The sequence below is a fragment of the Petromyzon marinus genome, unplaced genomic scaffold (assembly GCF_048934315.1).
Source record: "Petromyzon marinus isolate PM22_M1 ecotype Great Lakes invasive population unplaced genomic scaffold, UKy_Petmar_22M1.pri1.0 PM_G_Scaffold_14, whole genome shotgun sequence".
Taxonomy (NCBI): Eukaryota; Metazoa; Chordata; class Hyperoartia; order Petromyzontiformes; family Petromyzontidae; genus Petromyzon; species Petromyzon marinus.
Genome location: NW_027422695.1, coordinates 2610001 through 2628848, shown reverse-complemented (window position 1 = coordinate 2628848; position 18848 = coordinate 2610001). Strand labels below are relative to the sequence as shown.

The 18848-nt window shown below is 47.8% G+C and overlaps 2 protein-coding genes across 3 annotated transcripts in view; both read left to right on the top strand.

Moving 5' to 3' along the window:
* The first annotated feature begins 630 nt into the window (after positions 1-630).
* On the top strand, positions 631-7943 carry LOC142910206 (uncharacterized). The gene is made up of 2 exons (XM_076059896.1): positions 631-705; positions 5280-7943. The coding sequence occupies exon 2, from the start codon at positions 5290-5292 to the stop codon at positions 6277-6279; it is 990 nt and encodes a 329-aa protein (XP_075916011.1). The 5' UTR covers positions 631-705; positions 5280-5289; the 3' UTR covers positions 6280-7943.
* Positions 7944-9868: 1925 nt separating this feature from the next.
* Positions 9869-18848, top strand: part of LOC142910205 (uncharacterized) — a 13301-nt gene continuing 4321 nt past the window's right edge. For both annotated transcript variants that reach the window (XM_076059894.1, XM_076059895.1), the window contains exons 1-6: positions 9869-9970; positions 10287-10485; positions 10989-11167; positions 13828-14201; positions 14410-14575; positions 15397-15756. In XM_076059894.1, coding sequence (XP_075916009.1) covers positions 9883-9970; positions 10287-10485; positions 10989-11167; positions 13828-14201; positions 14410-14575; positions 15397-15756 — 1366 coding nt within the window. In that variant the 5' untranslated portion in view covers positions 9869-9882. The remainder of the gene's footprint in view (positions 9971-10286; positions 10486-10988; positions 11168-13827; positions 14202-14409; positions 14576-15396; positions 15757-18848) is intronic.

Sequence of the window (18848 nt, the reverse complement as noted above, 5' to 3'; positions counted from 1 at the left end):
ACACAGTGTGTACACACACACAGTGTACACACACAGTGTACACACACAGTGTACACACACACAGTGTAGACAGTGTATACACAGTGTACACACACAGTGTATACATAGTGTACACACAGAAACAGTGTGTACACACAGAAACAGTGTGTACACACAGTAATGTCCACGTTGTAGTTGCTGAGCTCACGCACGCAAGGGGTCTCTGTTTAAGAGATGGAGCAAAGGAAAATGAATCTAAATCAACTTAAACTCCATTCCTGCTCTGTGACGTCACCACTCAGCGTGACCTCATCGCTGTGAAACGCCAGGGGGAGGTGTGCCTCGCTAGTGACGTCATGTCACCAAGGTATTCACCCCACCCCGTCCACCGCGCCCTTGAGCGTGACGTCACCTCTGCTTGGTCACTGCCGATATCTGTTCCGGTACAATCCTTATTTGAGCAAAGCTACGCTCAGTGACTGGCGGCTCATTAACATAATGAGTTCGTGAAAGCCGTCGCGAGTTGATTGGGACGGGTTCAGCACCCACGCCCCCATCCCTCGACATTAGGCCCGGGCTCATTAACATAATTTTATTCAGTTACGTAGCCGCTCGTGGGAGGGGAGTGTCTTGTACCTCGGACGTGACGTCATGTCACCTGCTGCTGCCGCGTGACGTCACGAGGTAACAGGAAGCGATCGCTTCGCTCTTGCACTGAAATTCGAGGTGAGAAATTATTATCGTGTTGGTGGTCGTGGTTGTTGTGGTGGTGGTTGTTGTGGTGGTGGTTGTTGTTGTTTACCAAGGTAGAGCCTCGCTCTCTCTCGTAGGGATGTCAGTTGAGTAGCAGCGAGCATGGGAATCGATGTCCAGGTTGGAACTTTACAACGCGGGGCCTAGCCACGCGGGGCCTTGCCTCCTGCCCTCGCCTGATTGCGTTTACTTTAATTATCTCGCTTAAGTTGAATTTGTCTTCACCCGGCTCGCCACTTTGTAACTTTGTTTTATTGTCAATATTCACGCAGTTTTTATTTTCTTTTTTCACCATGCCAAGCCCGCTTGAGCTGCTTTGTCAACGTGTGTGAATGTTTTGACTTAAAACTTTGGTGACTGCAGGAATTAATATTCTTGGTTCTTTCGGTAAAGTCACGTAGATAGAAAATTAAATAAAAAGAACATAATGAAAATAACAATAAAATAAATAAATGTAAATAAAGCAAAAAAAACTCACGTCGTTTTGATCGCAACACAAGTGGTCTTTATTTAATGTAATTGTATTATCTGTTATTGTTATTTTCTATCTACGTAACTTTACCGAAAGAAACAAGAATACGTGTGTCAATGTCTATCGGTCAAAGACGATAGACGGAGAGACGCGCAAACTCCAAATATACAGCAGGCGTCAGGGTCGGGATCGAACCCACGACTTCCTGTACGCCAGGTGAGGTAGTTAACATCTCACCACGGAGAGAGACACGCAAACTCCAGTTAGCCTCGGCTATGTTCGTTGATCCTCAATTAATTACTTGGTGGAGTGAGGAAGCATTCATGCCAAGCAGATGAAGGTGGCCAGGCGTGATTCTCGACACGCCACCGCCTGTTTACCCAGTGACAGTGTACAGTTTGTGTTTGCAGTAACGTCTATTAACTCTGTTGAACACGGAGGTTATATCATAACAGTAGTTTACTTTTGTTTTCCTCTGGAACTCTTTATAAGAATGGAAACAGGAGGTGAACACAGCACACACATGCAGCTGAAGTCGGAACTGTTCATCCCAGCATTTAAGGACATCTGAGCCTGGATTCACACCTCTAAGTTGCGATTGAACGTTAATTTATGCATACTCTTTGGTTCTATTGGGTTAAGTCACGTAGGTGAAAATAAAATAACAAAAAATCACGACGTTTCGGCCACAACACAAGCGGCCTTCATCAGGTGAAGGGACGAGACTGTCCGGAGGACAGCGCTGGAGTGAGAGAAGCCACGCTTAGATCACGACCTTTAAGCTGTGTGAGAAGAAAACAAAGTGCCTTGACAAAGGAATTAGCATATAATTTAGCATTGAAATGACTCATTGAACTAGCTAAGTTAAAGTATACACATCCGCAGAGGTACCCCTTGACAAAGGAATTAGCATAGAATTGAAATAGCTGAGTGATTAGCTTGTAACTGGTCACAGAAATAGCTATGTTAAAGTCAGAGCATATACATTCACCGAGGCACCTAGTATCAATCAAACAGGAGAATTTAGCGAAACACAACCACGCTCAGACAGCGGACCTTTAAACTGTGTGCGAGCAAACAAGGTGTTCTGACAAAGAAATTTGCATAAAAATTAGCATTTGATTGGCCGATTTTAGGAAAGAGGTGGTATACGTGCCAGTGGACTTGCCGTTTGGCGCGGGGGGGAGGGGGGGAGGGGCAGTTTACCTATTGATGGTGTGAAAAGGGAATTTATAAGAGCTGCGAAAGTTTCGGGTACCACTACTTGAAAAAATATACCGTACCATTGAAATTAGTTTAATGTTTAATTCGATTTAGAACATTTTTCCAATGGTTGCTTAATTTGAAACCATCTTCTCGGTTGAAATTGTGTCTGTGTTTGTAGATCTGAATTGCTTCATGAACAAATCTCTGATAAAAGCCCGTGGGTTTGCAAAGAACCTTGGTATCGGAGAAAATTATATCGTGATCCCCCACAGCGTTGTAACAGTGATCAGCAACGGCAGAAGAATTCGTTTTGCCGTGTTTCAAATCTGATTTGTGCTTGCGAATTCGGTCAGAGACATGTCGCATTGTCTCCCCGATATAGCAGTCACCGCAGGGACAACTCAATTTGTAAACCCCGGGGTACTGTAAGTCAGGAATGACATACTTCACGGATGGGATCAGATCACGAATTTTGTGTACTGTATTGAACCGGACCTGGATCTTGTGTTTGTTTAGAATTTTGGAAATCTTTTTAGTAACGCCTGCTATATATGGAAGTGTGATGGTTTTGACCGGAGTATCAAGTGGTTGTTTCTGTATGGAGGGAGAAACAGCTTGGCGGATGGTACGGTCAGAGTAACCATTCCTTTTGAGGGCCAGGTGTACATGTTTTAATTCACTGGTCAGGTGGTGTTGGTCCGAAATGCAATGAGCCCTATGGTATAAAGTTTTGATGAGAATTCTTTTGGGCTGGGTGGTGGTGGGAATCAGGTTTCAAGTAGGAGTCTGTGTGGGTGGGTTTCCTGTAGACAGAATGCCCCAATGAGCCATCAGGTCTCCTCTCAAACAGAACATCTAAGAATGGTAGCTTGCCATCTTTCTCCACTTCCATGGTGAATTTGATGGCGGGATGTCTGGAATTTATGTGGTGTAGGAAATGGTTCAGAGCTGGGAGGCCATGTGGCCAAATGACGAAAGTGTCACCCACATATCTCTTCCACAGGGAAGGTCTGAGGGTGGAAGTCTGGATGGCGTCTGATTCAAATTTCTCCATGAAAATATTGGCTATCACTGGTGATAAGGGGGATCCCATGGGGGTACCCTCATTTTGTTTGTAGAAGGAGCCATTCCAAGTAAAGTAGGTATTGTTGAGGCAGTGCCTAACCATTGCAGGTGTGTCGGGGTCTAGTCCATGGACCAAATTTTCAATTATTTCAATGGTATCAGGTACTGGGACCTTGGTGAACAAAGAGACCACATCGAAGCTGACAAGGATATCGTCAGGGGACAGTACAACGTCTTTGACCATAGAGACCAATTGGGCTGAGTTAAGTACTGCTGAGGCGGTCTTGCCAGTGAAAGGCAACAAGGTATCTGACTGAAAACGGGCTAGTCTATAGGTAGGGGAGTTGATCGTGGATACGATGGGTCTAAGTGGGGTGTCTTTATGAATCTTGGGAAGACCATAGAATCTAGGGGGTCTTGCAGCAGAAGGTTTTAGGGAGGGACGTTTAGTTGGGTCGATTAGGGAGGTCGAACTTGTGATGATCTTGTTGGTTTTTATCGCTAGGCTATTAGTAGGGTCATTTTTTTATTTTTGAGTAACTTCCATCGTTGAGCAGATTCTGGATTTTGTTGTATGAATCTTTATCCATAATAACAGTAGCGTTGCCTTTATCGGCTGAGAGGATGACTATCACTTCTGTTTTTTAAATTCGCGAGTTCAGAGCGTTCATTTTTGCTGATGTTACTAATGGGTTTCTTAGCATTCTTAAGAATAGTGGCTATTTCAGCTCTCGCAATGTCTGCTTGGATGTGTCCTACGCCTTTGAGGGCTACATCGACGTGAGAGATGATATCATCTATTGATATGTGTTTTGGGGTGACATCAAAATTTAGTCCCCTAGCCAGTACTGTTTTCAGATTGTCCGAAATCGGGGTGCTACTCTGATTAATGACGATTTTGTTAACATCTAGTTTTGTTATATGTGGAACTGGGTTCTTCTTTGATAGGTGGTTGAATTTAGAAATCAGGTTAGCTTTACATTTGACTGACAGTGACTCAGCAGAAGAAGCAGTCATGTTGTCTACGTGATTCCAATCAGAAGGTGACATTTTTTGTGTTAACATTAAATGAGCTTGTAGGAGAGTCCTGTCTAAAGTATCGAGTTCAAATCGGAGTAGCCTTATCCTCTCTGAGATTAAAGATAGGCTGGCCTTAAGCAGAATCTGTTTAGAATTCGGAGAAGATACAGCAGCAGAAGTGAGTGTGAAAGCGATGGGTATTACCTTGTGATCACGGCATCTTTTGAGGAAGGTCAGCGTCTCGATGAGCTGTGACTTCTTGTCCCGTTGTCTGTTAAAAGCTCTAACAGATAGGTGAAAGCCCTCCCCATAGAGGTTATCAATTCTAGATTTAAAGCTTTCGTGACTGCTAGGATCCATACTCTTTGGTTCTATTGGGTAAAGTCACGTAGGTGAAAATTTTCATTTATGCATTTCTGCATAACACAAATAGTATTGTTTTCAACACCCTTTGCTATGTCAGCTGAATTTAGCGTTCGTAAATATTCCTTTTGTAGCCAGACAGCTGAAATTGTGTACTCGGAGTTTTGGATTAACATTCATTTTGAAGATACGAGGGCTTCCAGGCATGTTTATAACCATTTGCCCTCTCATTGTGTGCCATAACAGCCCTGTGATTAATTTGGGAAACGTTTTTACTACATCATAAATATATTAATATAGACGTGTAAGTCACATGTGACTATATATGCATTCCTCTGTGCCTCGATACTGACGTGTAGATGGTGTGGATATTATTTTTTTCTGTCTGCAGCTGACGCTTCCTCTGACGCTTCCTCCGCAGAATTGATCTGATGGAGCAAATGCACTCAGCACAGCTCGGTACTACAAGTCAACAATGCGACCAGCGTGCATACAGCACGAATCGGACTGGAAATTTGACACAGCACCAGAGAACTCACACAGGAGAGAAACCCTTCAAGTGCACTGTGTGTGGGAAGGCATTTTCACAGTCATCAAATCTGCAAAGACACCGGAGAACACACACGGGAGAGAAACCCTTCAAGTGCAGTGTGTGTGGGAAGGCATTTTCACAGTCATCTGTTGTTAAAAAGCACCAGAGAACACACACGGGAGAGAAACCCTTCAAGTGCAGTGTGTGTGGGAAGGCGTTTGCACATTCATTAAGTCTGCAAAGACACCAGAGAACACACACGGGAGAGAAACCCTTCAGGTGCACTGTGTGTGGGAAGGCGTTTGCACATTCATTAAGTCTGCAAAGACACCAGAGTACACACATGGGAGAGAAACCCTTCAGGTGCACTGTGTGTGGGAAGGCATTTTCACAGTCAACTGTTCTTAAAAAACATCAGAGAACACACACAGGAGAGAAACCATTCAAGTGCACTGTGTGTGGGAAGGCATTTTCACTGTCATCTGTTCTTAAAAAACACAAGAGAACACACACGGGAGAGAAACCCTTCAGGTACTTTTTGTGCGGGATGATGTTTGCACAGTCATCACATCTTCAAGCACACGAGAGAACACACACGGGAGGGAAACCCTTCAAGTGCACTCTGTGCGGGAAGGCGTTTTCACAGTCACCACATCTTAAAGTCCACCAGAGAACACACACGGGAGAGAAACCCTTCAAGTGCAGTGTGTGTGGGAAGGCGTTTGCACAGTCATCTCTTGTAACACACCAGAGAATACACACAGGAGAGAAACCCTTGAGGTCCACTCTGCAGGAAGGCGTTTGCACATTCAGAAAATCTTCAAGTACACCAGAGAACACAGAAGCATCAGAAGATCTGCAAGGAGTGGAGTCTGAAATCAGCTTGTGAAAGTCAAGTGCCACAATAAGCCCATCCCTCATGAAACACGAACCGGAAGAAAATCCCAGCTTGGACACTTTTAAAGGTATCAAGGTGAAATATGAAGAGGTGATGGTGAAGAGGGAAGAGGTGATGGTGAAATGTGAAGATGATTCAACTCCAAAGTCGGACCTTCACATTGATGGAGGCAACGTGAAGCCAGAGGTGAATTCTGACTGAGGCAGAGCGAGGCAACTCCCAGCAATTCATGGAAGTGGAGGTGTGGGTGGACTTGCTCCTAGACAATACAAAGTCAAATGGAGACCCGGTAGATGTGTAAGCTTGAGACGGTCGCTACAATAGATGCACCTTTGTCACAGGCCTTTAATGAAAAGAATGTGAAGTTGAACACTCAATTCCTAGGTTCAACCTGCAGAGTAAGAGCGAGCGGCCAGTCTTTGTGGGCCCGTGGGTTGGGGAGATCTCTGACCGGAGCGAGAGCCAAGAATCCCCCAAGCATTCACTATGTTGTCATAATAATTGCATTCATTCGGTGCTTGCTTAATTGCCTCGGCAACTCGGAGTTTCGGATCTCGTCTGAAACACTCGAAGAGCATCCCCAAGTAGCAGCTGCCCCTGTGTGGCACAGGGTAGTGGCCCTGCACCGGCCTGCATTTATTATTTTTTCCGCCTGAGGATGACCGCTTGTGTTACGATCGAAACGTCGTGATCTATTATTTTTTCTACCTACGTGACTTTACTGAAAGAACCAAAGATTATGTGAACAAGAGGCTGTCAGTAGGGGGCGATGATTGATGTTTCATCTCAGTCTTGTAATTTGTCGCTAATGTTTAGAATTCGCCAGCTTGCAATGGCCTACTCGTTTTGAATGACACTACAATAGTATGTTTTACATCCACTGTTAAGCAGACGCTGCATATTTTTTTAAAAATAGTTTCTTAATCAGATGTTATCTGATGCAGTATATTTCACTGCAGTAATTAAATTTTGTTAAAATTCCTGTCAATAATTTAGAATGAACACTTGTCTGATATTGTGTGTACATGCATCACTTTATTTTTTATAAGGGTCAAACATTGAATAAGTGATGTTAGGACAAAGTGTGTGTGTGTTTGGAAGTAACCTGTATAGATAACTCAGGTGAGACCCGTTGTTCTTGTGATACAGGTCAAAGGCTATTTTTGTGTTTCAGGAAGCATCTGGAGCAACTCATTGTCTTTGACATAGGAAGCACACTCGGATCATTCATCAGTTACAAGGCATACCACCTTAAAGTTACACGTAGAGGAGATACATTCTCTACAACACGAATTATAATTTTGTCTTACGTGTTGACGTACATTTTGTCGAGCTCGGACTAGAAGTGCTCCTTGCTGATTAACGTCTGGATGTTCACAACCATGGCTTGAAGCAAGCCCCACTGCTGTTGAGACATTGTCCACCAAAACCGGTCCACAGTTGGCTTGCACTGAAGCAATGCTGCAGTAATTATGGACTCGCACGAAGGCCGTGGGATTTATATTTTGTGTTCAACATTCCTTTGTTTTGTGGAGAGACCGATTAAATTAAAGACGTCTTGTCTGCTGATCTTGTTCATATCTGTGTACATCGATATCCCACATTGCCTGCATGTACACACCACACGCAATTAAATCAATAAAAATAAGAATGACTTCCGGGCATTGCGAAGATCGAGGAATCGCTTTCAATGGAGCAAGTTCAGTGTGTTCGATTCAACATCTCTTTGTCTCTGTCCGTCTGTGTCATCTGTTTGCCTCTGTGTTTCTTTCTGCCTGTGTCTCTCTGTCGTCTCTGTGTTCTTCTTGTCTGTGTCTGTCCGCCTGTCTTGTCTGTGTGTGTCTCTCTATCAGCGTCTATCCAACCGTATTCAACGACAGTAGCAACACGCGCCCGGTCAACTTCCACGGCCCACGACTCAAACTTGTTTATCTGTAACTTTCGCACCGTACGTAGCCAACCGTGTTAATCCATGGGTCTCTGTGTGTGTGTACATAACTTCTTTCGCACCATACCTAGCCAACCGTGATAATCTATTGGTCTCTGTGTGAGTCTCTGTGTGTATCTGGAACTTATTTCGCACCGTACGTAACCTCACCTGCCCAGGAGGAGCGGCTGGTATCTGTGGAGCTGTGGGCTGGGTAAATCTGTGAGCAGGAGCGAGAGACAATTAAGCTCCCAAGCATTCACTACGTTATAAACAACATATTTGCACTCATAAGTCGCTTGCCTAATTGCCTCAGCAACTCGGTGTTTCGTATCGAACCTCATCTCAAACAATGGAAGGGCGCCCCCTAGTGGCAGCTGCCCCTGTGTGGCACAAGGTGGCCCTGCACCGGCCTGCACGTGGCATGAGTCTGTCGGTAGGGGGCGATCATTGACGTGTCATCTCCCTTGTGGAGTTTCTGGATAGTGTTACTGGAATTGCCACAATTTTGACCGTGACACCAACATGCAATGTGCGTTGTGAGTGACACAGTGGCTTGTTTGACATCCGCTGTTAAGCAGACTGCACAGAGGATGTACTTTCTACGGCAGCTGAAGAAATTCAACCTGCCAAAGACAATGATGGTGCAATTCTATACAGCGATCATTGAATCCATCCTCACCTCCTCCATAACCGTCTGGTACGCTGCTGCCACTGCCAAGGACAAGAGCAGACTGCAGCGTATCATCCACACTGCTGAGAAGGTGATTGCCTGCAATCTACCAACCCTCGAGGACCTGCACACGACAAGGACCATGAGGCGAGCGAGGAAGATTATGGCCGATTCTTCCCACCCTGGACACTCTCTGTTTCAGCTACTCCCCTCCGGCAGAAGGCTTCGGTCCATCAGGACCAAAACCTCACGCCATAAAAACAGTTTTTTCCCATCTGCTGCTGGCCTGTTAAACAAGGCCAAGGGCTTACACTGATTTTAACATTTTATCTACATAATGACACCTTGCCGATATTAACTATGTTAACCTATTTGTATTTTTTATTTTTTTATTATATCTTAAAGCTATTTTATATTCGATATTCAATTTTATATACTTCAGCCCCTTGGTGTTAGTTAGACTTTTAACCCTTATTATAGTAAGACTTGTTTAAAACTTATTTAAGATTTTAGATTCCTATATGTTGAATGTATGCACCATCCTGCCAAAGTAAATTCCGTATTGGTGTGAACTTTCATGGCGAATAAAACCCTTTCTGATTCTGATTCATAGACTACAATGTTATCTCAATAGGAATCGATTCTAAACGCTCTCCTTTTCTAACACAATCGATTCTCATGGTAGGTATCCCAATGGGATTCGATTCTATGCGCTTTAAATCACTAGCTAGATCGATTCCTATGTTATTAGAACAAATCGCCATAATCAATTCCCATGTTATCGAAAATGTATTCGATTCCATTTTACACTCACGACCAACGTCAATTCCAATGCAGTCCCAATAGGGATCGATGCCATCGGCTACATTTTTGACCACTATCGATTCGCATTTGTTATCCCCATAGGAATCGATCCGATTTTTTATTTAACCTTGAATCGATTTCCTTAGCACGTGACTTGGGTGAGGCGGGCGCGTGGCTGCGTGTCGGGTTAATGGCGATGTCGAAACTCTACAAACTTGGCCTACTCTTCCCCTTCATCCTGCCTTTCCTCCACCACCTCGTCACGTGCAGCAGCCACGGTGAGCAGAGCCCGAGGTGGTCGATAAATCGGGTGCCAGGTTGTGATTGTGGGGGGAGTGGTGGTGCAGTGGTTAGCGCACTGTGTGAGTGTGTGTGGAGAGTGGTGGTGCAGTGGTTAGCGCACTGTGTAAGTGTGAGTGGGGAGTGGTGGTGCAGTGGTTAGTGCACTGTGTGAGTGTGGAGTGGTGGTGCAGTGGTTAGCGCACTGTGTGTGTGTGGGGAGTGGTGGTGCAGTGGATAGCGCACTGTGTGTGTGTGAGGAGTGGTGGTGCAGTGGTTAGCGCACTCTTGAGTGTTTTTTCCCCATCTGCCGAGCTCCGCTGTTCCCACTGAATGTTCGTTTGGAGTCTCGAGACCTCCTGGCGACCCTTTGCTGGGACCCCGTTGAAGCGGCTCCCAGTGGGGATGGAGGGGATAGACCCCCACTTGTTGATCCTTTAACCATCAACTCGACCACCACGACCACGACCAACTCAACGTACCTGAATGTTACATACAGAGTTCAGAGCAAACTGTGAGATGCTCACTCACTCAGCCACTCACTCACCAACCCACTCACTCACCCACTCACTAACCCACTCACTTACCCACTCACTTACCCACTCACTCACCAACCCACTCACCCACTCACCAACGCACTCACCCACTCACTCACTCACCAACTCACTCACTCAGCCACTCACTCACCAACCCACTCACTCACCCACTCACTCACCAACCCACTCACCCACTCACCAACCAACTTACCCACTCACCCACTCACTCACCAACCCACTCACCCACCCACTCACTCACCAACCCACTCACCAACCCACTCACCAACCCACTCACTCACCCACTCAATCACCCACTCACCCATTCACCCACTCACTCACCAACCCATTCACCCACTCACCAACCCACTCACCCACTCACTCACCAACCCACTCATCCACCAACCCACACACACACACGTCTCTCTCACCCACTGGCTCCTCACCACCCTCACCACTCCTCCCTGTGTCTCTGTCTGCGCAGCTTCAGACGAGCCCGCTGGCAGACCGTCTGCGCTGCAACAACGGAGACACGGTGCGACGTCTCCTCGGCGCTGGACGATCCCGGTGACCGCTACCTCCTCCGTGTGAGATTCTCCTTCTCATCCTCGCCGTCACGATCCTCACCCTGGGTCGCGGTTGTGGTCCTGCCCTTGATGGAAAGTGAGTGGCACGAGATTGTACATATGCCTGTGTCTCTGTGTGTGTCTCTCTCTCTGTGTCTCTGTGTGTGTGTCTCTCTCTGTGTCTCTGTGTGTGTGTCTCTCTGTGTCTCTCTCTCTGTGTCTCTGTGTGTGTGTCTCTCTGTGTCTCTGTCTCTGTGTCTCTCTTTGTCCGTGTCTGTCTGGTGCTCACTAACAGCACTTGCCCCAACGGTCTTTTTCAGGCTACATGGAGGATCTTTGTCATCTTTGTCTGTGTGTGTCGCTGTGTATGTCTGTGACTCTTTCTGCCTGTGTGTGTGTCTTCGGCTCACAAGGGGAGATCACACAAACTCCACTCACTCACTCTGTAGGACAGGGGGAGATCACACAAACTCCACTCACTCACTCTGTAGCACAGGGGGAGATCACACAAACTCCACTCACTCACTCTGTAGGACAGGGGGAGATCACACAAACTCCACTCACTCACTCTGTAGCACAGGGGGAGATCACACAAACTCTACTCACTCACTCTGTAGGACAGGGGGAGATCACACAAACTCCACTCACTCTGTAGGACAGGGGGAGATCACACAAACTCCACTCACTCACTCTGTAGCACAGGGGGAGATCACACAAACTCGACTCACTCACTCTGTAGGACAGGGGGAGATCATACAAACTCCACTCACTCATTCACTCACTGTAGGACAGGGAGAGATCACACAAACTCCACTCACTCTGTAGGAGAGGGGGAGATCACACAAACTCCACTCACTCTGTAGGACAGGGGGAGATCACACAAACTCCACTCACTCTGTAGGACAGGGGGAGATCACACAAACTCCACTCACTCATTCTGTAGGACAGGGAGAGATCACACAAACTCCACTCACTCACTCTGTAGGACAGGGGGAGATCACACAAACTCCACTCACTCTGTAGGACAGGGGGAGATCACACAAACTCCACTCACTCTGTAGGACAGGGGGAGATCACACAAACTCCACTCACTCTGTAGGACAGGGGGAGATCACACGAACTCCACTAACTCACTCTATAGAACAGGGGGAGATCACACAAACTCCACTCACTCTGTAGGACAGGGGGAGATCACACAAACTCTACTCACTCTGTAGAACAGGGGGAGATCATACAAACTCCACTCACTCTGTAGGACAGGGGAAGATCACACAAACTCCACTCACTCACTATGTTGGACAGGGGGAGATCACACAAACTCCACTCACACACTCTGTAGGACAGGGGGAGATCACACAAACTCCACTCACTCACTCTGTAGGACAGGGGGAGATCACACAAACTCCACTCACTCACTCTGTAGGACAGGGGGAGATCACACAAACTCCACTCACTCTGTAGGACAGGGGGAGATCACACAAACTCCACTCACTCTGTAGAACAGGGGGAGATCACACAAACTCCACACACTCACTCTGTAGGACAGGGGGAGATCACACAAACTCCACTCGCTCTGTAGGACAGGGGGAGATCACACAAACTCCACACACTCTGTAGGACAGGGGGAGATCACACAAACTCCACTCACACACTCTGTAGAAGAGGGGGAGATCGCACAAACTCCACTCACTCTGTAGGACAGGGGGAGATCACACAAACTCCACTCACACACTCTGTAGAACAAGGGGAGATCACACAAACTCCACTCACACTGTAGAACAGGGGGAGATCACACAAAGTCCACTCACTCACTCTGTAAGAAAGGGAGAGATCACACAAACTCCACTCACACACTCTGTAGAACAGGGGGAGATCACACAAACTCCACTCACTCACTCTGTAGGACAGGGGGAGATCACACAAACTCCACTCACTCACTCTGTAGAACAGGGGGAGATCACACAAACTCCACTCACTCTGTAGAACAGGGGGAGATCATACAAACTCCACTCACTCTGTAGGACAGGGGGAGATCACACAAACTCCACTCACTCTGTAGGACAGGAGGAGATCACACAAACTCCACTCGCTCTGTAGGACAGGGGGAGATCACACAAACTCCACACACTCTGTAGGGCAGGGAGAGATCACACAAACTCCATTCGCTCACTCTGTAGAACAGGGGGAGATCACACAAACTCCACTCACACTGTAGAACAGGGGGAGATCACACAAACTCCACTCACTCTGTAGGACAGGGGGAGATCACACAAACTCCACTCACTCTGTAGGACAGGGGGAGATCACACAAACTCCACTCACTCTGTAGAACGGGGAGATCATACAAACTCCACTCACACTCACTCTGTAGAACAGGGGGAGATCACACAAACTCCACTCACTCACTCTGTAGGACAGGGGGAGATCACACAAACTCCACTCGCTCTGTAGGACAGGGGGAGATCACACAAACTCCACACACTCTGTAGGACAGGGGGAGATCACACAAACTCCACTCACACACTCTGTAGGACAGGGGGAGATCACACAAACTCCACTCACTCTGTAGAACAGGGGGAGATCACACAAACTCCACTCACACACTCTGTAGGACAGGGGGAGATCACACAAACTCCACTCACACACTCTGTAGGACAGGGGGAGATCACACAAACTCCACTCACTCACTCACTCTGTAGGACAGGGAGAGATCACACAAACATCCCTCGCCATGACCCCCCCTCTCCCGTGTCTCAGCTGTGCTCAGCGCTCCGTCGTTCACCCTGAGGCTCGACAAACTGACGCGGGGGGAGGAGGAGGAGGGCGATGGTGGTGAGGATGAGGATGAGGAGTGCGGTGTTGTGGGTGACGATGAAGACAACGACGATGATGGCTACAGCGACAACGACGACGGCGATGACGATGACCGTGACGGCGGTGACGATGACCGCCGTGATGACGGTGGTCCTGGGGTGGCTGGGGAGTTGGAGGCGGTGGTCGACGGAGAGCCGGAGGTGCGGAAGCTGTCGTTGTTGGTCTCCGTTGGGCGGGGGTGGAGGGCGCTGGTGTCGCACGACGTGAAGTTCCACCATCAGGTTGACATTTCGACAAGAGGCGGCGTTCAACTCACGGTGAGAGATTGCGGGAGTTGTGACGGGGGTCGGTAGGTTGTGGCGGGAGATGTGCGTGGTTGAGTGGGTGGGTGGCGATGCTGCTACTGATGATGATGATACTACCAATGACACTACTACTGATGATGCTACTACTACTGATGATTATGCTGTTGCTGCTACTACTACTGCTGCTACTACTGATGATGATGATGATGCTTACTGCCAGGAGCGCTTCATCGGATGCCGGTACCAACACCGAATGATGCTTCTGCCGGGACGCGAGGATGAGTACTGCGTCCGCGTGAGAATGGTAGCCGACTTGCCACGGTGGAAGGCAGGGGAGTGGTCTCCACTGTCGTGTGTCTCCGTCCCTCCACCACACAGCACCGTGGGTGAGTGGGTGGCTGGGTGAATGAGTGAGAGGTATTTTTGTGCGTGTGAAGTGGGTCTCTGTGTGAGTAGTCTTGTGGATCTCTATGAGTGGTCTATGGGTCTCTGTGTGAGTAGTCTTGTGGGTCTCTGAGTGGTCTATGGGACTCTGCGTGAGTAGTCTATGAGTTTCTATGAGTAGTCTATGGATTTCGATTTAAAGCTTTCGTGACTGCAAGGATTCATCTTTGGTTCTTTCGGTAAAGTCACCACGTAGAATGACAATAAAATAAATTGATAAAATAAAATAACACAATAATATTCTCACGACGTTTCGGCCACAACACAAGCGGCCTTCATCAGGTGAAGGGACGAGACTGTCTGGAGGACAGCGCTGGAGCGAACACGAGGACAGCGCTGGAGCGAACACAGCCACGCTCAGACCAGCGCTGTCCTCCAGACAGTCTCGTCCCTTCACCTGATGATGGCCGCTTGTGTTGTGGCCGATACGTCGTAAGAATATTATTGTGTTATTTTATCAATTTATTATTTTATTCTCATTCTACGTGACTTTATCGAAATTACCAAAGAAGATAGTCTATGGGTCTCTATGAGTACTCTATGGATCTCTGCGTGAGTAGTCTTGTGGGTCTCTGAGTCGTCTATGGGACTCTGCGTGAGTAGTCTATGGGTCTCTATGAGTAGTCTATGGGTCTCTGTGAGTAGTCTATGGGTGTCTGTGTGAGTAGTTTATGGGTCTCTATGAGTAGTCTATGGGTCTCTATGAGTAGTCTATGGGTCTCTATGAGTAGTCTATGGGTCTCTGTGTTGTCTTCCCACCCAGCCCCTCGTGTGGGTGTCGACACGGACGGCCAGGTCACGGCGGTGGTCGGCCAGAAGGTGGCGCTGCTGCGCTGCGTCCTGTGGGGTGCGGCCGTGGTGGTGGTGCAGGCCAACTGGCTGAAGGCCTCCCGTGGCAACGTCTGGGCGGGGGCCAATTTGGCCGCACTCAGCCCGCTGCACGGCACGGCGTACTCCAACTCGTCCCTCGCGGGCCGACTGCGGTTCCGCGTTGGGGGGCCTCCCGGCGACATCTCGCTGGAGCTGCTGGACGTGCGGGCTGGCGACGGGGGCCTCTTCCTCTGCCACGTGGCCACCTTCCCCCACGACAACTTCGAGGGGAGGGTCAACCTCTCTGTCATCGGTGAGGATTGACACTGCCCCACGCAGAGACCCATAGACTCATCATGCAGAGACCCATAGACTACTCACGCAGACACCCATAGACTACTCACACAGAGACCCATAGACTACTCACACAGAGACCCATAGACTCACACAGAGACTCATAGACTACTCATACAGAGACCCATAGACTACTCACACAGAGACCCATAGACTACTCACACAGAGACCCATAGACTCATCACACAGAGACCCATAGACTACTCACACAGACACCCATAGACTACTCACACAGAGACCCATAGACTACTCACACAGAAACCCATAGACTACTCACACAGACACCCATAGACTACTCACACAGACACCCATAGACTACTCACACAGACACCCATAGACTACTCACACGGACACCCATAGACTACTCACACAGAGATCCATAGACTACTCACACAGACACCCATAGACTACTCACACAGAGACCCATAGACTACTCACACAGACACCCATAGACTACTCACACAGACACCCATAGACTACTCACACAGAGACCCATAGACTCACACAGACACCCATAGACTACTCACACAGACACCCATAGACTACTCACACAGAGACCCATAGACTACTCACACAGACACCCATAGACTACTCACACAGAGACCCATAGACTACTCACACAGAGACCCATAGACTCACACAGAGACCCATAGACTACTCACACAGACACCCATAGACTACTCACTCAGAGACCCATAGACTCAAACAGAGACCCATAGATTACTCACACAGAGACCCATAGAATACTCACACAGAGACCCATAGACTCATCACACAGAGACCCATAGACTACTCACACAGAGACCCATGGACTACTCACACAGACACCCATAGAATATTTACACAGAGACCCATAGACTACTCACACAGACACCCATAGACTACTCACACAGACACCCATAGACTACTCACAAAGAGACCCATAGACTACTTACACAGAGACCCATAGACTACTCACACAGACACTCATAGACTACTCACAGAGACCCATAGATTACTCACACAGAGACGCATAGACTCATCACACAGACACCCATAGACTACTCACAAAGAGACCCATAGACTACTTACACAGAGACCCATAGACTACTCACACAGACACCCATAGACTACTCACACAGTCACCCATAGACTACTCACACAGAGACCCATAGACTCATCACACAGACACCCATAGACTACTCACACAGAGACCCATAGACTCACACTGAGACCCATAGACTACTCACACAGACACCCATAGACTACTCACACAGACACCCATAGACTACTCACACAGAGACCCATAGACTCATCACACAGACACCCATAGACTACTCACACAGAGACCCATAGACTCATCACACAGAGACCCATAGACTCACACAGAGACCCATAGACTCACACAGAGACCCATAGTCTACTCACACAGAGACCCATAGACTCACACAGACACCCATAGACTACTCACACAGAGACCCATGGACTCATCACACAGACACCATAGACTACTCACTCAGAGACCCATAGACTACTCACACAGAGACCCATAGACTCATCACACAGACACCCATAGACTACTCACACAGAGACCCATAGACTCATCACACAGACACCCATAGACTACTCACACAGAGACCCATAGACTCATCACACAGAGACCCATAGACTACTCACACAGAGACCCATAGACTCATCACACAGAGACCCATAGACTACTTACACAGAGACCCATAGACTACTCACACAGACACCCATAGACTACTCACACAGACACCCATAGACTACTCACACAGAGACCCATAGACTACTTACACAGAGACCCATAGACTACTCACACAGACACCCATAGACTACTCACACAGACACCCATAGACTACTCACACAGAGACCCATAGACTACTCACACAGAGACCCATAGACTCATCACACAGACACCCATAGACTACTCACACAGAGACCCATAGACTCATCACACAGACACCCATAGACTACTCACACAGAGAGCCATAGACTCACACAGAGACCCATAGACTCATCACACCGAGACCCATAGACTACTCACATAGAGACCCATAGACTACTCACACAGAGACCCATAGACTCACCACACAGACACCCATAGACTACTCACACAGAGACCCATAGACTACTCACACAGAGACCCATAGACTCATCACACAGACACCCATAGACTCACACAGAGACCCATAGACTACTCACACAGAGACCCATAGACTCACACAGAGACCCATAGACTCATCACACAGACACCCATAGACTACTCACACAGACACCCATAGACTACTCACACAGAGACCCATAGACTACTCACAGAGAGACCCATAGACTCACACAGAGACCCATAGACTCATCACACAGCCACCCATAGACTACTCACACAGAGACCCATAGACTCACACAGAGTCCCATAGTCTACTCACACAGAGCCCCATAGACTCACACAGACACCCATAGACTACTCACACAGAGACCCATGGACTCATCACACAGACACCATAGACTACTCACTCAGAGACCCATAGACTACTCACACAGAGACCCATAGACTCATCACACAGACACCCATAGACTACTCACACAGAGACCCATAGACTCATCACACAGACACCCATAGACTACTCACACAGAGACCCATAGACTCATCACACAGAGACCCATAGACTACTCACACAGAGACCCATAGACTCATCACACAGAGACCCATAGACTACTTACACAGAGACCCATAGACTACTCACACAGACACCCATAGACTACTCACACAGACACCCATAGACTACTCACACAGAGACCCATAGACTACTTACACAGAGACCCATAGACTACTCACACAGACACCCATAGACTACTCACACAGACACCCATAGACTACTCACACAGAGACCCATAGACTACTCACACAGAGACCCATAGACTCATCACACAGACACCCATAGACTACTCACACAGAGACCCATAGACTCATCACACAGACACCCATAGACTACTCACACAGAGAGCCATAGACTCACACAGAGACCCATAGACTCATCACACCGAGACCCATAG

Excerpts from the sequence above, each read along its gene's own strand:
- LOC142910206 (XM_076059896.1), top strand. The coding sequence starts at position 5,290 with ATGGAGCAAATGCACTCAGCACAGCTCGGTACTACAAGTCAACAATGC.